The sequence below is a fragment of the Vombatus ursinus genome, unplaced genomic scaffold (assembly GCF_900497805.2).
Source record: "Vombatus ursinus unplaced genomic scaffold, bare-nosed wombat genome assembly UNPS02015175.1, whole genome shotgun sequence".
In the NCBI taxonomy this organism is placed as follows: domain Eukaryota; kingdom Metazoa; phylum Chordata; class Mammalia; order Diprotodontia; family Vombatidae; genus Vombatus; species Vombatus ursinus.
In genome coordinates, this window is record NW_020954953.1 from 6,324,295 (window position 1) to 6,346,626 (window position 22,332).

The following is a 22,332-nucleotide window of genomic DNA, read 5'->3' on the forward strand; positions in this document are numbered from 1 at the left end:
GTGCACTATGATTTACAAAGCACTTTTCTCCACGGCTATCTTGGTTGGTGGGTTTTACAAACATTATCCCCATTTTTCAGATGAGAAAACTGAAATTCAGACCCTGGCTGGCTCAGGGTCATATAGTAAATATCAGTCTTCTGGCTCCAGACTCTGAGCTCTATCTACTGCTATGTTACTTCTTATTCAAATAAACAGATTATGAGATATAGTAAGAAAGAATTGCATTTGGAAAATGTAAGATTTTTGGTGTGAATCAAATGATGCTTTAAAATTTGTAATAATATAGTACAGCATGTCAGAAAGTTTTGTGTGGATTTTTAAAGCATTTTTATGTGGAAGAGGTTCTGTGATATTAAAAACAGATTGTACAATTACTGTCATAAAACCTAAAGAACTCTTGATTTATCTAATTTTAAAATCACCTACATTAACTCAACATCAATTTAAATGGCACGATGGATAGAAAAACCTTAGTTCAAATCAGACCTCAGTCACTAACTAGCAAGTCATTTAACTTCTGTCTACCTCAGTTTCCTCAACTGCAAAACAGGGATAGTAGTACTTACCTCCTGGGGTTGTTATGAGGATCAAATGAGATAATATTTGTAAAGTGCTTAGCACATAGTAGGTGTCTAATGTGTCTTCCTTCTTTCCTTCCTCCCTCCTTCCTTCCCCACTCTCATCCATACCCATAAAAAAAGTCTGAGAGCTATTGACAGAGTTGGCTCAGGTAGGAGATAATATTACTGATGTCATGAGTGTGTCATGAGTATTGGAAATTGGAAGACTTTGGTTTGAGGCCCAGCTCTTTTTTTTTAAGTAATATTTTCACCTAATTACGTGTAAAAACAATTTTCAGCATTCGGTTTTTAAAATTTTGAGTTCCAGATTCTCTCCCCCCCTCCCCTTTCTCCCCTTTCCCTGAGATAGTAAGCAATCTGATATAGGTTATACATATGCAATCATGTAAAACATTTCCATAGTCATTTTGTGGAAGAAAACTCAGATAAAAGTGCAATAGTATACTTTGGTCTGCATTCAGACTCTTACTAGTTCTTTCTCTGGAGGCAGATAGCGTTTTTCATCATGAGTCCTTTGGGATTGTCTTAGATCATTGTATTGCTGGGAAAAGCTATTCACAGTTCAGTGTACAATATCATTACTGTGTACAGTGTTCTGGTTCTGTTCACTTTACTCTTCATCAGCTCATCTAAGTCTTCCCAGGTTTTTCTGAAATCATCCTGCTCCTCATTTCTTATAGCACAGTAGTATTCCATTATAATCATATATCAGAACTTGTTCAGCCATTTTCCAGTTGATGGGCTTCCCCTCAATTTCCAATTCATAGCTACCACAAAAAGAGCTGCTATAATTACTTTTGTTCATGTGGGTCCATTCCCTCTCTTCCCCCCTCCCTTTTTAAAATCTCTTCGGATACAGACCTAGTTAGGGGTATTGCTGGATCAAAGGGTACACAGTTTGATAGCCCTTTGGGTGTAGTTTCAAATGGTTCTCTAGATTGGTTGGATCAGTTCACAACTTCACCAACAGTGCATTGCTGTTGAGACCCATCTCTTGACATTTTATTAATTCTGTGACTCCAGAGCAACTGTAAAATGTAGTTATTTGTACAACCTGCCTTCCTCACAAGAATTCTGTAAGGAGAGGGCTTTAAATTGTTAAATAAATGTATAGCATTGTTATTTATGGCTCTTTAAATTCTGAAGTCAGATTTTTTTTTATAAACTATCTTTATATTTTTTGTGTTTCTTTCCTCTGTTATTAAGCAAAAAAGGATTATGACACCAATCAACAAATATTTTATTGATTATGTACAGGGCAGCTAGGTTGTGCAGTAGATAGAGTGCTGGCACTGAAATCAAGAAGACGCTAATTCAAATTCAGCCTTGGACATTCAGTAGCTATGTGACCCTGGGAAAGTTACCTAACCCTGTTTGCCTCAGTTTCCTCATATTTCAGATGAGCTAGAGAAGGATTTATTTTGTTGTTCAGTCATTTTTCAGTTGTGTCCAACTCTTTCTGACCCCATTTGAGGTTTTCTTAGCAAAGATACTGGAGCTCGTTTTTTACAGATGAGGAAACTGAGGCAAGCAGGGTTCAATGATTTGCCCAGAGTCACACAGCTAGTAAGTATCTGAGGCCAGATATGAACTCAGGAAGATGAGACTTCCTGACTCCAACCCCAGCACCCTATGCACTGGGCCATCTAGCTTCCCTTAAGATGATTTATAGGGTAGTCCTAAGGAAACTTAGTTTATAAGAGTCCACTGTTAGATTAAATAAGTATAGTACTAGCTGGTTTGGTTGCAGTTTAACCTTAGTTCCTAGCTGTATGAAAAAAATGGACTGAATGGGTAATTTGTTATCATCTGCTGCATTGCATCTCAGGAACTTCCTTGAAATTTCATTTGAGAAATATAAATTTTCTCGTTCCTGTTTTTTCTCACTGTCCTCATTCTATTTACCCTATCCCTCCTCACTCCCTTGCTTTAACTTCTTAACCTGCCTCCCCCTCTCTCTCCACCCTATCTCCTTGCCCTCTTATTTCTTTCCGAATTCTAGAAGACTTTTACATCCTTCTAGAGATATATATATATATTTTTTATTTTCCCCTCTTCAACATATTTCTGATGAGAGTAAGGTTCCAGCACTACCCGCCTTCCCCTCCACTAGCTTCTTCTGTATCAGTTTTTCCTTTTATGCTTCATTTGTATGAGATAATGATTCCTTTTTATCTCTCCTTGCAGAGTTTATTATTTTTTTTAGTCACCCCATGATACTCAGCTCAGCCCACGCCTTCCTTTCAAACTATCCAAATGATGACAATCATAAGAGTACTGCTAATATTTTTACATATACAAAGTAAACAATTTGACCTTATTGAGTCCTTAGTGATCTTTAATGTTTACCTTATATTTCTCCTGGATGTTATATGTCAAATTTTCCCTTAAGTTCTGGGTTTTTTGTCACCAAAACCTGAAAGTCTTTGAGTTTGTTAAATCTCCATTTTTTACCATTCAGGATTATACTTAACCTTGCTGGGTAACTCACCCTTGGTTATAACCCCAGTTTTTTTGCTTTACAGAATATAATATTCCAAGACCTATGATTCTTCAGTATAGTAGCTTGCTAGGTCTTGTGTAATCTTTGTTGTAGCTCCATGATGTTTAAATTGTTTTTTTCTTATTGCTTCCAATATTTTCTCCCTAATCAAGAAGCTTTGAAACTTTGCTATGAAGTTCCTGTAAGTATTCCTCCTGGGATCTCTTTTAGGTTGTGATAGGTGAATTTTTTCTATTTCTACTTTGTCTTCTTGTTCTAGAACTTCAGGGCCATTTTTCCTTGATAGTTTTTCCTTGAAAGAGTTTTTTCATCTGATGCAATTGATCATTCAGAGCTTCGGAGTTAATTTAAAAAAAAATTAATTTACTTGATAGAAGCAGGTCCCAAGAAGATAGGAGGTTCTGTGAAGATCTCTGAAGCTCCCTGCTCAAGCCGTATAGCATGGCCCTCATGTATTCTTTTCGTAGAGGGCACACAGTTGAGTTTTAGATCATTAGGGATAGGAAATAACACACACTGCCCTAGGTATGTTCCAGAGCTTCCTGACTCCCAAAAGTTCTGATAGGTGGGGTCAGGGTGGGCAGACTGCTGCAGGTTTCCTAGTGCCCTGGCCTACAGTGTGAAGAAATAATTTGCAGTAAAACAATGTTCTAACTAAAATAAGACGAATCAGCATAGAATAGTGGATAGAGTACTACACTTGAAGTTAGGAAGATGAGTTCATATGCTGCCTTAGACACTTACTAGATCCCTGGGCAGGTCAATTAACCTCTCTTGGCCTCAGTTCCTTATCTGTAAAATGGAGAGGTTGAACTCAGTTAACTCTTAAGATTCCTTCCAGTTCCAAGTCAATGAGCCTATGATCTTAGGGTTATGGTAGTGACATATGTCAAAAGAATATTTGTTGTGACTCATGTCTACGTTATTATACTATGGTTTTAGGTTATTTCTTATTAATAATACTTTTAGACATTGCTTCACTTGAAGTTGATAATCAAAGGATTATCGAATAAAGTTTATCTCTGTGGTCCAACTTTGCAAGACAAATTAAAATTAAAATATATATGGGGGGTGCCGTGGCATCACAGAATCTGATTGTGAGAGAATCTCAGAAGATACAAAATCCAACCCATACCTTAAACAGGAATTTATATTGTAGTGCACCCAACAAGTGTTCCGCTTTGGCTTGAAAATCTGCAGTAGGGCTGCTGCATTCCAAAGCAGCAGAAAATGAGTTTAGGAGGCAGCTGCAGGAACACTCCTGGAAGATCGGGACAGCTCTAATTGTTAAAAGATGTTTTTCTTTATATCAAACTGAAATTTGACAATTGACCCCTTCTGCTTATTGTTCCTAGTTCTGATCTCTGGGGCCAAACAAGAAAACATAATCTCTCTTCCATGTGGTCCTTCAGATTCTTTAAGGCAGTTCTGATATTTCTCCTAAGTATTCTCTGTAACCATCAACTGATTCTCATTCCCCAAGATTTTAAGACCTTTATCATCCTAGTTTCCATCCTTTGCATGCTCTCTAGCTTTGGTGGCCAAGGAGAAAAAAGGAAAAGGACCTATATGTACAAAATTATTTGTAGCAGGCCTTTTTGTGGTGGTAAAGAATTGGAGACTGAAGGGATGCCCATCAGTTGGGGAATGGTTGCACCAATGTAATATGTGGTTGTGATGGAATACTATTGTGCTGTAAGAAATAAGGAAGAAGACAGTTTCAGATAAAACTTGGGAAGATTTATATGAACTGATGCAAAGTGAGCAGAGCTAGGAGAATATTGTGTGCAGTAACGGTGATATTGTAGCGGTAATTACCTGTGAAAGACTTAATGACTGATCTGTATAGTGATCCATGACAATTCCAGAGGACTCATGGTGAAAAGTGCTACCCAAATCCAGAAAGAGAACTGAGGGAGTCTGAGTGTAGATTGAAGCAGATTTTTTTCTTTATTTTTAATGCTTTTTTCCCCCTCAACATGGCTAGTGTGGAAATGTTTTGTATGACTGCATATGAATAATGTCTGTCATATTTCTTATCTTCTCAATGGATGGGGTAGAGTTGGAGGGAAGGAGAGAGTTTGGACCTGAAAACGAAAATAAAAAATTAAAATACAAAAATAATAGAATAAAATGTGGTGCCCCCCTGAACCTGATACCATGAGTGCGTCAGTTGTGATCTGACCTACAGCATCACACATTTGGTTGTGTCTGACTCAGAAAAAGAAACCAGAGGCACCTACCTAGTCTGGTCTAGTATACTATATTCCTTGCCACATATTCTCTGAAAAGTGTTTGTGAAAATCTCTCTCTCTCACACACACACACACACACACATATTTGTGTGTGTGTGAGTGTATCTGTATATGTCTATATGCCATTCTCTTGAAGATTTTATAGAGAGAAAATAGGTATATGGGTTGGTGATTTTTGATGTTTTCCTGGTTGCCCTTACTTTGGTAGTAATGTCACAAGAGGGAGGAGATAAGATTAAGAAAAGTACATATGAGCAATTCTATTCAGTTACAAAGGTCAATATTAGTATCATATGGTCTGTCAAAGGACACATCCCTTTTTTCTTTTAACTACTGATAAACTTTTTCGGAGAGTGTACTTTGGAAGGGGGATTGTTTGGGTGTTTGGGATATATCTGTTGTGTCAAAACAGTGTATTGATTAAAAAAAAAAACACATCTAAGAGCCCAAGAAGCTTGGCACCTTGATGCCCTTTAGCAGCAAACAGTCCAACATATCTTAGTCCAAAGGAATGCCATTCGTTGTTAACTCCTTGGAAGTTACAGAAACGTGAGGCATTCATGTCAGTGACATTTGTTTATTCCATACCTTCTGGGACTCAGCAGTTCTAAACAAGTGAATTTTCATAGTAATTGCATGGACCTCAGATCCTTCATCTGTGAAATGAAAGAGCTGGATGGTCTTAGATGGACTCTAAGGTCCTATAAAGTTCTAACCTTTTATGATTCTGAGTTCATAATGACAACCTTGAGTCATCAAGGAAAGGTTAAACCATGCTCACTATATAGTATCTGTTTAAGAAGGCATGGAAGGGTATTATACATTTTAGACAGATTTCTATCCTAAATGGCTCAATAGGAAAAAAATTTTGATGCTTAAAATGGTAAGTTTTAACTTTTGGAACATTTATTTATACAGAATTGCTCATTCCCAGAGGAAGGTGTGTAGTAAGAGGTGTGGATACTGTAGTACGTTGAATTTATGTAACATCTCACATGTTTGTAGAATTGGAGTTGAAAAGACCCCAGAGGTGATTTGTTGTTGTTCAGTCATTTCAGTTGTATCAGATTCCTTCACCAGCTCATTTTACAGATGAGGAATTGAGGCAGACAGGATTAAGTGACTTGCCCAGGTTCACACAACTAGTAAGCATTTGAGACTACATTTGAACTGAGGACGATGAGTCTTTCTGACCCCAAGTCCAGTGCTCAGTTCACTTCACCACCCAGCTGCTCCACTTCACTTTGCAAGTAATTCCATTTGCACATGGTTGTCCAGAGTCAAAAATAAAAACCTCTGTTTGACATTCAAAACCTTTCATAACCTGCACCTTACCTCCTTCCCCTTTCGATTCTTCGTACACTTTACTTACCCCTTTGCACCCTGTAGTCCAGTCCCACTGTCCTCCCCACTATGTCCTTTCACGGTCTGCCATGCCTAGAATGTTCTCCCTCCTCATTTTTGCCTCTGGCCTTCCCTGGCTTCGTTCAAGTGCCAGTTAAAATCCTACATTCTGTGGGAAGCCTTTCCCAGTCACCTTTAATGCCCTCTGTTGATTATGTACAATTTATCCGGAATGTAGTTTTGTCCATAGTTGTCTGTTGTCTCCTCCATTAGGCTGGGAGCTCCTTGATGGTAGGCGCTGCCTTTGTTTGTATCCTGAGTGCTTCACACCGTGCCTGGCACAATGTTTATTGACTGACTAGTGCTTAATATCTTTTGTGCTAACACATTGCAGTTAGCTGAATTAATTTTGTTCAAAAATTTGACAGATTTGCATTCTATTTAATTGTTAGCCTTATAATAATGGCAGTAGAGAACTAATTTTAATGTAACATTTTTCTCTATATTCCAGTTCAGTTCAACAAGCATTTATAAAGTACCCACTTTATATCAAATACCGTGCCAGGCACCATAGTTTAAAAGATTCATTAAACTTACATTCTAGGGGGAGGGGATTATGAAAACATACACAGATGAATAGATATAAATGTATTAAGAAGGGGGGAATACATAGTAATTTCCAGGTAGAGAACATTAATAACCTGGGGGGTGGAAGGCAGGGTGGTAGAGGGTAGGAAAAAGCCATGGACAGGATATAGCCATTGAGGTGGGTTTTGAAGGTAACTAGTAAATTCCAGAAACAGAGAGAATATTCTAAGAATGGGGGATAGCCTATGCAAAGACTAGAGGTGTGTGTCATGTAAGACAGGACTTTGGTAGGAACATAGAACGGGTGAAGAGGAGTGATACAAAATCAGTCTGGAAAAATGTGGCCTGAAATAAGAGGGCCTTCACCAGCGTTATTGCAATCCTCTGTGGGCTCTCAAACTTTGTAGTGTCCCTCCCAAAACGTGGTGCTCAGCATTGAACACTTCAGCATGATATGACCAGGGCAAAGTACAGTGGGCCTGTGACCTCCTTTATTCCTGGAAGCTCTGCCTCTCGATGAAGCCAAGAGTCACATAAGCTCTTTTGGCAACCATGTCTCACTCCTGACTTACAGTACCCCTTTTGTGACTGTGTATCCTGTAATAATGGGTAGCATTTATTCCATGGAACAATATTTATTGGTACCTAGAAATAATGTGATTATGGGACATTGCTCAATTATTAGATTCAGAAAAGGAAAAAAAAATAATGAGTATGTCTCAGTCTATAATGGATACCTGCCTCTTGAGTGGAATCTTAAACCCTTTTGATGATGTTGAGGTTTAGAGGCTTACAGGTGCTGGAACCCCAAAATCATGACACGTGGGTGCTGCCCGAATGAATTCGACCCAAGCCTTCTTTCAGCCGAAGACAAGGTTTATTAGAACATGGATGGGAGTGAGATTTAAAGAATCTGCCATATTGACCAGGCTCTTAAGGGATCTAAACATTTGTGTCATTAATGCAAGCAGGCTAGATCTTAACAATTTGAGCCCTTGGCTAGACTTTAAGAATCTCCGCACCTTAATAGAGGCCAGATGGACCTTATATACAGAAAGACTGTGGGAGGGATCTAGGAGTGGCTAACTAGTTTGGGGTGACTAGAGGAGGGGTCTGGGAGAAGGGGTATCTTGATGGGAGTGGCCAGTAAGCTGGGGTGACTGGAGGAGGGGTTTAGGGAGGATCTTGTTGAGAGTGACTAGGAGGTAGAGTGAGTTCTAGATAGGATCAAGGGTGGGAAGTGGCTGGGGCCATCCCCAGGTAACAGATAATAGAGGGCTGGGCTAAATGAAGGATAACAAAGAACTGGGAGATTGGGCATAGGCTGTAAGAAAAGGCCAGTTGGTAGGATTATGGCCTCAGGCAAAAGCTAGAGACTTCTTTAATCAAGTAGAATTCAAGGAGAATCCATAGACAAATGGGACCCAAGTTCTTTTTGGGGTAAGGGGCAAAGGTGTTGGCTTGGGCCCGTATCCCCTTAACGTGACCTCTACTGAAGTTGACCTCTAATGTCTGATTGTGCCATGAAAGTGACTGTGGTTCCTTTCAGCCTCCTCCATTCATACCCAAGCTCTGGCAGCTTCTCTTTCTAAGACAGAAAGGTTCTTCAAGCCTAGGTGAAGGAGGGTTGTAATCTTTGCCGGTGGAGGGAGTAAACATCTACCTTAGTGAAGTTGCCACTCCTTTGAATTCTAGAATCAGAGGAACGTAGATCACAGATTTTGAGCTGGAAGTGACCTCAGAAGCGATTTACCTTAGTACAACCCCTTCGAAACTAAGTCCCAGAGACTTCAAGACTAGAGAGGATCATGCTTGAGCCCTTCTCCTATTCTGCCTGGGACTTAGAGGGTGTGGGAGGGACAGCTTTAAAATGCCTCCTGAAAAAGCCAGGTTTCAGCTAACAGAAGGCAATTTCAAATTGTCGAATGCAAAAGATTTTTTCTATTTTTTGTTCTTGTTATCCCTTCCCTAAGATAAAATCATCACCTGAAATCTTATCATGTGATTGACTGAGCTTTGATACTCAGCACCCGTGGGTTGCCACTTCCCACTTATTGGAGGGCAGAGAAATAAACTCTTCTCAAACTAGATAGATGGCTTTGGAGGTTTGCCACCTTTTCAGCTTTCATTTGTGTGTTTTCTTACCCCGTATTTGACTTTCATGGGCAGCTAAGTGGCACAGTGAATAGAATGCTGGGCCTGGAGTCAGGAACACCTGAGTTTAAATCCAGCCTTAGACACTTAACTAGCTGTGTGGCCCTGGGTAAGTCACTTAATCCTGTTTCCCTTAGTTTCTTCATCTGTAAAATGAGCTGGAGAAGGAAATGGCAAACCACTCCAGTACCTTTGCCAAGAAAACCCCATAAGAAGTCACAAAGAGTTGGACATGAATGAACATTTGACTGCAAATTACTTGAGAGCAGGAACTATTTTTTTTCTTGTTTGTACTAGCAGCTGTAGCACTGTCCCTGGCACATACATAGTTTGCCTTTAATAAATATTTATTGACTGTGGTTTGTTTTATAAATTTTAGATTATCAGCAGACAAGTAGAATTTAGAGAGTGCTGGTAGAAAGAAGCTCCTGTTTATTAAAGAAAAAATTTAAAAGAAGCTCCTGAAATAACACTTAAATATTAGTCCCTGAATTAGACCTTTTAGGAACATTTGAGCGTGAGTAAGCATGAAAAAAAGGGCTCTCTGCTTCCTTGAGGAATTTGCATTGAGTACTCTGAGTTCCCCTTAGGTTGGGATGATTCTAAACCTATAACCCAACCAGCAGTTCTGGCTCCATACCTCAAAGAAATCAAAGAAAGAGAAAAAGAACCTATTATATTTAATACATAGGTTTATAACAACTCTTTTCATAGTAACCCCATACTGGAAACTAAGGGGGAGAGGAGACATCTACCTGCTGCAGAATGGATAAACAAATTGTAGTATATGAATGTAATGGAACATTATGGTGCCAATATGATAGTCTTGAAGGAAACTGAAGATGTTGTGGTATAGTACAGAGTGAATTGGGCAGAACTAGAAAAACAATTTCCACAGTGACAACAACATAGAGAAAAATAACTTTGAAAGACTTGAGATCTGATTAATGTGATGATAAACTAGGAGTCCGGAAGACTGAAGATAAATCACATCACCCACTTCTTCCCAGAGATGACATGCACATAAAATCCTAGAAGGCAGTATGTGTAATTGGACATGGCCAATGTGGGAATTAAAGTTTGAGTTTCGTTTTTCATTGTTCTATAGGGAGGGGACAATGAGAATGAGATGTGCCACATATATTTATAAAAAGAAATGGAAAAAATTAAAAGCTTCCCCAGTACACACACACACACACACACACACACATTTAATTAAAGCCCCACATTAGTGGTTTAGATCCACAGTATCCAACTTAATTGGACAATTAATAATTCTTCTCTTAAGTAAGGGGGCGTTTTCCAGTGGCATACTTCTTTGTCAGAAACTTCCTAAGTAGACAAAGAAATAATAGAAAAGGATTAGGTTGCAGTCTGGAGTGGCAGGTGGTAGCGATGATCACAGTTCTATCTAAAAGGTATAATTTGAACCTCAGTCATAATGACTACAAGCCCAAGCATTCTATCCATTATACCAAGAAAAATGGTTACATCCTAACTAAAGTGCCAGCTATTCAAGGAAATAAAAAAAATCTATGTGGGACTTTCGGTACAAAAGGAGGTAACAAAAAGGATTGCGTCTTAGAGATGAACTCTATGGACTCATTGATTTGTGCTAGGACATGGCAAACTGGATTGGAAAAAATGTATTTTCCTTCCTTTGTTGCAAAGATTAGGGGACTGAGAGTAGGAATGTTGCATGTAACATCAGAGAAAAATAAAATTATATCTTAAAAAATTTATTCTCCCCTACCCCTAATTATAAAGAGAATTTTTCATGGTGTAATCTTTTATATTTAGGTTATTTATCCCTTTCTTAGTATCTCTTGCCTGGCAGTTGAGTGTCTTCATGCCTCAGACCTGTTTTCCAAATCATTTTCCATATATCTACCAAAGTGGCTTTTCCTAAAAGTCATTTCCTTACTCAGTAGATTCTCTATTACCTCTAGGATCCTTAATATAAACTCCTCTGTTTAGTTTTTAAGACTGTCCAGAGCTTGGTCCCAACCTGCCTTTCCAACTTCATTTGCCATCCCACATCTTTTGACCCAGCCACACTAGCTTTCTTGCTACTCTAGCTCCCATCTTTTTGCTTCTGTTCTGACTGCCTGTGGAATGGGAATGCACTTCTTAGCTTACTTTCACCTTTTAGAATACCTGTCTTTCCTTTCAAATTCTGCTCAAGCAACACTTTGTACTGGAAGCCCTTCTTGTGTCCTCTCCTGCCAAATCTATCTTGTGTTTATTTTACACATCTATATTTATGTTCATGTTGTCTGACCTGATAGAATGCAAACTCCATGAGGGAGCAGATAGGTTAATTTTTGTCTTTATATATCTCAGAAGTGCCCCTGGCATAAAGAAGGTGCTTTAATAAGTTCCTGTTGATTAATTTAGTTTAGATGTTGATCTACATCTATTTTCTGCCAAACTGCTTTTTTATTTTCTTGGACATTCTTATTTTTGGTTTTATCAAAAACTGGACTAGTAATCTCAGTTTTTGATCATTATATACTCTGTTCCACTGTCTTATTTTTCTATTGTTAAAATCAATAACAAAAATTTTGATGATTATTATAATTTTATTTATTAATGATTATTATTGGTTTATATTGTTGAGATCTAGAAGTGCTATGTTCCCTTTCAACTTTTCCCCATTATTTCCCTTGAGATTCTAAACTTCTTGTATGTTTGTCCAGCTGTAGAAAATAACTATACTCCATGGTAGCTTGTGTAGCACAAAATTTATCAATTAATTTAGCTAGTATTATTTTATTATCCCGCAGACCAGATATGATCACTAAATGTACCTCCCATTATATCTTCCTTTATTTCTAGGAAATGTTTTACAATTTTATTTAAATAAGTCTTGAATATATTTTAATAGGTTGATTCTCAAGTATTTTATGCATTTTGCCATTATTTTGAATGGCATTTCCCTTTCTGTAATTTCATCCTGGTTTTTGCTACTGCTATATAGAAATGCAGAGTTTTTGTTCATTTATTTTGTATCCTGCTATTTTACTAAAGACATTAATCATTTCAAATAGTTTCTTAGGTTATTTATTATTTGACTTTCTAAGTAAGCCATCATGTCATCTGCAAATTAGGATATGTTTGCCTTTTGATTTCTCGTTCTTGTCTCACTATCACTAGGAAAAGATAAGAAGTTTGACCTCTTACTGTCCAACTAGGCAATAATGACACACAAATAATCAGTAAAATAATTCTTAAATGTGCATCAGGTGAATGAAATTCAAGTGAAGCATTGGAAGGCTAATTTGAACTGATGCAAATTGAAGGAAGCAAAACCAGGAGGATAGAGAAAGGAAGAAAGATAGTTAAAGCATTAAGCTCTTTCTGTATGCCAGACACTAAGCAAGACAGTGTCTTCTCTCAACTAGCTTACATTCTATTGCAGGAAGGTGGCACATTAAAAAGTTTGTTTGTTTTTTAATTTAAAAAAAATTTTTTTTTAAGTCTACCAGAATTGTACAAGGGAGCAGCTGCTACATGAGGTCCTTGAGGAGAGACCAGGGAAGGCTTCCTAGAAGATGTAACATCTATGTTGGTTTTTAAAGAATGGGTAGGAATTCAGTGGTGAAGGATAGTGGTATTCTAGGTATGGGAAACATCATGAATGAAGGTGCTCCCTCCAAGTCAGTAAAATTTTCCATTTCTGAAGTAAAAATTTCCATTTTTACCACTGCATCTTGGAATCAAGCCAATGAGACACCTAAGTCATTGGTCACATTGATCAATTTATAGAATGTACTGTGGCATATTTCAAAGTAAAACTAACATGTCCTTTCTTCTTTCCTTTCTCTCCTTTCTCCCCCACTCTCATTTTAACAGGCTCGAGTTATGTATAATTTTGATGCTGAACCCGGAAATAATGAATTGACGGTTATTGAAGGGGAGATCATTACAATTACAAATCCGGTAAGAAAAATATCAAGTTGAAGTCATAGAGCTGTAGCTCTTTTCGTAGGATTCATTGTAGAACAGAATTGATTATTCAAGACCACAAAAGATTTTTTTGCTCTCTGCTCTGAAGTAATTGTAAATGGACCAAAAGTAAAATGTTATTTCCCTAAATCTTAAGGCAGGATTGTAACTCTGCTAAAGATAACTGAGACTACCACTGAATTCATGATTTTCCGTGATTTTTTTCCCCTGCCGCCGCAACATAGTGTCATGTTTTTATGATAAAAAATGATGCTTATAAATTTCTTGGCTTATTATCCTAAGGTAATTACTCAGTGCCATTATAAAATGGACCTCACTTAGAAATGGCAGTAGCAGGTAAAAGAAAATATATCTTACTGATGACTGGCATTTCATTCATTTTTTATCTTTAGATCTATATTGATGACAAAGAATCAGTAAACTGCAATTTGTCTATAGGGAAAATGGAATCAGAGAGATCTTGGTTTTGCCCCTGTGGAAAAACTAGCCAAACTCTGACATAAAAGCTTACTCATTTTAGGTCTGCCACATTCTGACTATTTTTGGCTCTCTTATAAAAAAATATGCTCTTTCTGGGTAGTTGCCCTGCTCAGTCCATACCTCCTGTTATGCTCTGAGTCACACCACCACATCATGATCAGAAATGGCAAAATAAATATATATCCTGCATACATTTTTGTCATGTTACAGCAATCATATATTCATTAGGTGACCACTATGTTCCCAGTACAATTAAGTGCTTTGGGTGAAACAAAAGTAGTAGATGTAGTTCTTGCCCATGTTGATTATATAGAGAGTACTAAATACCTATTTTGTGAAATGTATTGCTCATAATTTTTCGGAATAAATTGCCAGCTTATTTTCAGCAAAGGATCATAGATTAAGAGCCAACAGAGACGATGAAGGTCTGCCTCTTTTATAGGGAACAAAAAAAGTTGTTGCTGTTCAGTTACTTAAGTCATATCTGACTCTCTGACCCCTTTTGGGGGGGGTTTTCTTGGTAAAGATACTAGAGTGATTTGCCATGTCCTTCTCCAGCTCATTTTACGGATGAGGAACTGAGGCAAACAGGGTTAAGTGACTGCCCAGGGTCACATAGCTAGTAAGAGTCTGAGACCAAATTTGAACTCATGAAGATGAGGGTTCCTGATTCCAAGCCCAGTGCTTTATCCACTGTGCCACCTAGCTTCCATAGGGTTAAATGAGTTGTCTAAATCAAATCCAGCATTTTAATCCAGAGTCTTTTGACTCCATGATATTCATTCCTCTGTGTGATGCTCTGACTTTGAAATGAACAATAAAATCTTAATGTCCAATGTAGTGAACTTAAGGTGGTGACAGTGGACTGGAAAGAAATGGGAAAGAATCTTAGAGGCATTGACCTGGAGGTGGATTGGCAGGACTTGTCTCCTGATTGGATGTGGAGGGAGAAGGATGTGTTAAGGTGATTTAGGTTTGGAGCTTAGTGAGATCTTTAGCAGGAGCAAGAATTCAGAAGGGAGAGCTGATAGGAGGAATGGGAGAGGGGAGTGAAATTGAGAGTGGATCGAGCCCAGTTTTGTATGTGTTGAGTTAGAGGTGTCTGTATGGCAGACATAAATGTGGGAGGCCTCTGCATAGTTAAAACCATTGGAGTGGACAAGATCACTGTGAGAAAGCATAGAAAAGATGACTGAGAGCAGAGTTTGAGGGAACACCCACATTTAGGGAATTGGAAGAGTGTGAAAACAGAAGAGAGAAGGAAAGACTGGAATTGAAGGAGAAAGAATCGTGAAGGAGATTTAGAGGGTTTTTAGTGATTAGGGCCGGTAGTTGGCACAGTGGATAGAGTACAGGGCCTAGAATCAGGAAGACCTGAGTTCAAATATGACCTCGGACACTTACTAGCTGTGTGACTCTGGGCAAGTCACTTAGCCTGTTTGTCTCAGTTTTCTCATCTATAAAAGGAGCTGAAGGAGGAAATGCAAACCACTCCAGTATCTTTGCCAAGAAAACCCCACAAGGGGTCACAGAGAGTCACAACATGACTGAAGTGACTCAGTGACAACAACAAAAGTAGTGTTGAAGAAGGCTAGACAGTAAATTATTGGAAGGCCAAAGAGCTTGTCAGGGTGACAACAAGGTGAGGAGAGGGGCACTTCAGCTCCAGATCAGCGCTCCATCGGCGTTGGCCATAGCAGCAGCTAGCAACGAAGGTCAGGGATGAAGGTGCTGGCTGCCTCCGTGACCTTCTGCAGAGAACACCTCTTTCCTGCCAAGCCAAGGAATTGGTTTTCTGGTTAACAGTACACATACCTCCCTCAGAGAAGAGAAAGTAAAGGAGCTCGAAGAATTTTTCTCCACTCATTACTAATCCTATCTTCCTCGATCTCCCCCAAAAGGGAGAGGGGTTGAGAAGACTTCACTTACAAGAACAAAGAATGAGGTGTGAGTTGGACTTCCCGATCTGAGATTCTTTGTAAAAGGAGCAATCGAACCAACAAACATTGGTGAAGTGTAGGTTTTCTGCACGCAAGCACAGTCATGTCATCATCTCCCTGATGTCATGGTCTTCTTCCAGAACAAAGGACAACTCACCACAACTGTGGCTGTTAAGAAATGTGAATTGACTAGTTGGTAATCACAAAAGAAGATACAAAGTTTAGATTAGACTTGGCCCCTATTTTCTCAGAATTTACTAGGCATAGATTGCAGAGACAGATGGTAGTAATAAAGAATGTTACCTCAGTGCATTTGAGTTAGAAAACAAAGTACTATCTATGTGAGGTCTGAAAAGGGAAAGGGAATCCGGAAAGACTTCCTGGAGAAGGAGGCACATGAGTTGCTTTTAAGGATGGTTAGGAGCCAAGGAAGTAGAAGAAGGGCCAAGATGTAGGAAACCACAGGAAGAGAGCATTTCAAAAAGGAAAGGGATGGGAGTGTCAGAGGCCCTTGAAAAGTCTGCAAGGAAAAATCATGGTATACCCTTGGAAATTGCTTGGTTATTTGTTAAACCAAATTTTTAGGCTTCCAAGTGGGATTATTGGAGCAAAAACTGATGGTTGTTCATTTACTGAACATCATCAGGCATCTACTAAATATCCTTTAGCATGGGGTCATGTACTTGGCACTTAAAAGTAAAGCAAATTCATTTTGTTTTTAAGAAAATGCCTAAGGCTGTATACTCAAATTTAAACCAAATTGTTGATTTTTTTAAAATTAATTTTTTTTCTATTTTCCAGTATTTTTTCCTTCCCTTTGCCTAGAGAAAAAAAAAAAGAAAAGAAAAGATAGAAAGAAAACTCTTGAAACCATTATACATAGTCAAGCAAAATAAATCTTTGTTTTGACCAGTTCCAAAAAATGTTTTTCTCATTCTGCTTATTTAATTCAGCACCTCCCTCTCAGGATGTGAAAACTTGGATTTAAATTTATGGGTATTACGAAGTAGCGATTGATGCCATGGGGTTAGCCATTTGTATTCTAGGATTGACAGATGACTTGTAGAGAAAATGTGGTTATCCAAATTCAACTAGCTTTGGATAGACTAATGTGGATATTTAATTAAGAGCTTTTTAAAATTTTTATTAAATGTTTCCTAATTACATGTAAAACAATTTTTAACATTTATTTTTTAAAATAAATGAGTTCCAAATTCTCTCCCTCCCACCACTCCCCTACCCTTGAGAAGACAAACAATGTGATATCAATTATACACGTGAAGTCATGCAAAACATATTTCCATATTAGTCATGTTGTCAAAGAAGACACACACACAAAAACCACAAGAAAAATAAAGTAAAAAAAAAAAAGTAGGCTTCAATCTGCACTCAAGGTCATCAGTTCTCTCCCTGGAGGTAGATAGCATTCAAGGAAACTCTTAAAGTATTGTTTAGGGGAAAATTAGAATAGAGAATGTCAGTTTATTTTAATTTTATGTTGGATCCTATTTAGTCAAAAGAGACACTATAGAGCAGTAGAGAGAAAGGAAGAGAAAAATTAATTTTCGTAGCCCAGGTGACCTGACCACACATTACCTTACAGGTATGCAAGGGGGCAGCCTTGTTTACCAGATAAGGAAAAAGAGATACCCAAGAACACATAGCTAGTAAGTGGCATAGCTCAGACTCAAACCCAGTTTTTCTGGACTTGGATCTTAGTGCTTTTTCCATTATACCCACTACATCTCATGAAGTTAATAATTTTCTAGAATTGAGTCATGGTTTAAATGATGAATGAAGAAAATGTGGTCATCAAAATAGAGCACACTTTTCATAGACTAATATGGGCATTATTTACCACTAGCACCAATTCCTCATCAATATTTCATTAATTGTAGTCTGGGTTTAACTTTTTTTTTCCTGTAGATAAGGTCTCGAGTTTTTTGATGTCTGGGTGACGTGGGGAGGGGTGTAACTTATGAATGATGGATTTTGTAGAGATGATATACTTAGTGTTTAAGTTGTTTTTGTTTTGTTGTGATTCTTCACACAAGTTTCCCAAATATACCAAATTTCTTTTTGCATGTTTTTAGGATGTAGGTGGAGGATGGCTCGAAGGAAAAAATAACAAAGGAGAACGGGGGCTTGTTCCCACAGACTACGTTGAAGTAAGAATTTTCATTTAATTACAACAGTTACAACTGATTCCTTCTGTAACTTATTTTGGATGAACAGGTTTGAGGGACAGAACATAAAAGAGAGTAACAATTATTCCTCCCACATGTATTCCCTTCCTTGGTGTGATTAGTAGTGGTTAAAATGACATAAATGGTATTGTTCAGGAGGTGCCCTGGAAAAATTGGAAGCCATCTTATTTTTTATTTTAGTGAATAATACATTGTATGTTGAAGTAAACAAGATAATAGCTCATTTATCTCTATTATAATTGTTATTTTTTGTTAGTAGCATTACACTATAATTCCTTACCTTTATGTAACACTTGACAGTTACAAAGTACTTTCCCCCACAATAATCCGGTGAGGTAGGTAATGCAAATATTATCCCTATTTTCCAGATAAAAAAACTGAGATTAAATGACTTGTCCACTTCCTCCCTCCTAGTAAGTGACAGGGCCTAAGCACAAATCCCAGTCTTAGGTTCAGAGGAGTTAAAGACCCCAGAGACTACCCTTTCGTTGTACAGAAGAGGAAACTGGGATCTAGAGAAGCCACATGTGTTGCCAAGAGTCACTCAAAAAGAGCTAATCTTTGAGCCCCTATCTTTTGCCTCCAAATCCAGTGTTGACTATACCACAATCAGAATTTCCCAATTCATTTTCTCTGTCTTGTTTAAAAAAAAAAAGTTAGCTGCTCATTGAAACTGTGAGCTGCTGCCCATTATCTTTGATGTCCATTACAGCATTAAGTTCCTTGAATTGACCATCCATGGTTAAACACCATTCAGTTAAAAACTAACCAACCAATAACAACCAAAAAAAAAAAAAAAAACCCAAAACAAAACACCATTTCTTAGCCAACCAGCTGGCTCCCTCTGCTGGCTGGTTGTTCTATATCATGTATAAAATGAATGTAAAATCCTTTGATCAGTCAAGTTCAGCGGAAGGTGGAGGAACTAAGGTCCTGTGCTGAGATGCAGAGGTGTTTATTTGCTTCTGTTTTTTAATCTAGTGGGTAAGGGAAGAGAGAATACTCACTCTAGAAAGGAGATGATGTCTTTCGGGAGGAAAGAAGATGATATGGATCATCTCCTGGGATCCCTTTTAATAGAAAAACCTTTCTTAGGGACACTCTTCCAGATCTCTAACACACTAAGTATAAGGGGTCATGTTATAATATCTCATTCATGTCTGCCCAGAGGTAGAAAATCAACTACTAAAGTTTATGAGAATGGTCTCTGCTTTTCATCTGAGGCCTAAAAATTCCTTAAGATTGAGGGAAATCTGAGGGGTGGCTGGCATTGAGGTTCATCACAATTACCAAACTTGCTAGTTTTAGCAAAATCACTTGGGTATCCACCTTAATGTTTTCAATAAGTAACTTAGGATTCATTCAGTTAGATGCCAAACACCCTGATAGGTGCTGAGGGAGATACAAAGAGAGGTAAAACCCAGCCCAAGCCCCCAAAGGACCTTACATACAGTCTAGTAAATAGGATCTCAAGCTCCATTTTCCCCCTGGTGGTTGACTCTACTGGCCTACAATAATCTTAACCTCAAGCGAACTATGCATTGACTGAAAATAATAAGAGTTCTTTTACTCTTCAGATTTTGACTAATGGTGGGAAAGATCAGTTTTCTTGTGGAAATTCAGTAGCTGACCAAGCCTTCCTGGATTCTCTGTCAAGTGCAATTCAAGTCAATGCCTCAGCGGTCAACAGTAATAACCAGGTATGTGTTCTCTTGTCTTACTGAAGATGGCGGGCTTTGCCAAGCGCACAACTTATTGTGAGAGCTGTGATGCGTTAAGTTGTCGTTCTCTAAAAGCACAAAAGAAAGTTGCTGTTAGTGTAATGTGCTGCATTTCTGTTGAGTGGTATTAGCAAAGAAATCACACATTGAGCATCGATAGAGGCTGTTTTTGAGACTATTGGGAGGCAAGGCATTAATGACTAAAAGAGTTTTGGCACAGTGGTATAAATTCAATTATGAGGTCTCCTATGGAAGCTGAAGAAATATAGAGAAGAGGGACACGAGAGAAAAAGGCCACTTGTTCCCAAAAGTTTCAACTGACAAGGCACCTACCACAAAAAATAGGCAAACAACTGTTTTTTGCCTACCAAGGAAAGCTAATGCATTGAGATGAATTGAAAAAACTTCATTGAAGTAATACAGTATTATTATAGAAGTGGTTGACCTTTAACTGGTTTAAGTGAATTTTAGTTTAGTCTGGCCTTCCAGATAGTTATGTGATGTGAGCTGCAAGTCATGCTAAGAAAATGATTGAGTCAGTTGATTTCATTTTACTACCTTCCTGTTACCTAGTATTATATTAAGAATATTGGAGGGATTTTAGTCTTTATATTTTTATACATTTATGTCAAACTTGTTTAACTTTTTAAAAACTACTCCAAAAATTAAGGATATACTTTAAAATATCCCTAGGTTTTCTCTAATAATCTGTTATGGGCCTGTCATCAGTGCAATTTCCAAAAGCTTCTTAAACCTCTTTCTATTTTTAGCACTCCATAATGGCAAGAGTGTTGGATTAGAAAATGACAACAGTGTAAAAAAGTGTAAAGCATCAATTAAAAATATTTTTTTACAATTTAAAAAATTTTAAAAACCAAACTGTGGCCAGTTCATTTGACCAAGCTTCCATTTCAAATTAGACTATGACACTGACTAGACTTGTGCCCTTGGAAAATCACAGAATCTTTATAAGTCTCGGTTTTCTACTTTGTAAAGTGAGCAAATTGAACCATGTAATCTATGAGAAACTTTTTAGCTTTACTATTCTATGATTTGAAATTCATGAGTTTATTAAGAATTATATGAAGTATCACTTGTTTTCTTTTGACTTTTTTCCTAAAAATATTGCTTTCAAGGTTCAAAGGCAATCATCTTGTTTTTTTCTCTGACCTTTTATAATAACAATAATAATAGTTAATAGCTGGCATTTATATAACCCTTTAAGGTTTCTAAGATGTCTTACAAATACTGTTTCATTTGAGCTTCACAATAACCCTGAGAAGTAGGTGCTATTATCCTCATTTTCCAGATGAGGAAACTAATGCAGGCAGAGGTTAAGTGATTTGCCCAGGGTCACTCAGCTAATTAGTATCTGAAACTTTATTTGAACTGAGATCTTTGTAACTCTAGTCCCATGCTCTATCCACAGAGGATTATGGAGTATGAAAAAAGGCCCCCATATAAACTGTAGGCTGTAACTGTAGTCATGATGCTCCTATTTTAACTCCCCTCCCCCCAAAGTATTTCTTATGTCCTAGAAGTATTAGGGAGATAGTAATTTTTTAAATTAATTAATTTATTTTTGCTTTTCAACATTCACTTCCATAATCTTTTGAGTTTTAAATTTTCTCCCCTTCCTTTCCCTCTTCCCTCCCCAAGATGGTGTGCAGTCTGATATAAGCTCTACATATACATTCCTATTAAACATATTTTCACATTAGTCTTGTTGTAAAGAAGAATTAGAACCAATAGAAGAAACCGTGAGAAAGAAGAAACAAAACAAAATAGAAGGGAAAAAAGGACCAAAAAGCATGCTTCGATCTGCATTTAGACTCCATAGTTCTTTCTCTGGATGTGGATAGCATTTTCCGTCTTGAGTCTTTTAGAGATGTCTTAGATCCTTGCATTGCTGGGAAGAGCTAAGTTTATTAAAGTAGTCATCAAACAGTGTGACTGTTAACTGTGCACAGTGTTCTTCTGGTTCTGCTCACTTCACTTAGCATGAAGTAATTTCCTTACTCAGCTGTGTTGTATAGGTTTAATTTGTAGACTTTGGTTGGAGGGAAGTGAATTGACCAGCCAAATATTTGGAGACATGAAGAGTGCTCATGTGACCATTTTGAAAACGATAATTCTGGTACTCTGAAGGAACATCTCAGTAGAAATTTATAATATGATGAGACATTCTGGTGGGCTGTTTGCATGAGGGAGTATAATTAACTCTTAGAGGCAGGAGGCTGTAGTGATTCCTTTATTTTAATATTTAAGAAATATCTTTTCTGATATAGATTATTCATTTGGGTGTGAATAGTCAGAGTCATAAAGGATTCTGACTTTCACTTGTATACTGTATCACCATCTCTTTTGAGGTGAGACTAAATAGATTACATTAGATCCCCTTCTAACTTCCATTTTATATCCTTAATTAGCTTGAAAAGATAGATTAACAAGCAGTGAAGCCTCAAAAATGTTTGCTATCAATAAGTTGAGCATAGTACTAAATTTCACTGGGTAGATGATAAAATTTTGAGGAAATCAAAAACATTTATCTTAAAACTGAGAATAATTTTAAGAGGGCTAATACAGA

At 37.7% G+C, this 22,332-nt stretch overlaps 1 protein-coding gene across 2 annotated transcripts in view; it reads left to right on the forward strand.

The window, feature by feature from the left end:
* Window positions 1-22,332, forward strand: part of LOC114031479 (sorting nexin-9) — a 131,230-nt gene that overhangs the window by 35,897 nt on the left and 73,001 nt on the right. For both annotated transcript variants that reach the window (XM_027846563.1, XM_027846564.1), the window contains exons 2-4: window positions 13,284-13,370; window positions 17,911-17,985; window positions 19,602-19,724. In XM_027846563.1, the coding sequence (XP_027702364.1) occupies window positions 13,284-13,370; window positions 17,911-17,985; window positions 19,602-19,724 (285 nt within the window). The remainder of the gene's footprint in view (window positions 1-13,283; window positions 13,371-17,910; window positions 17,986-19,601; window positions 19,725-22,332) is intronic.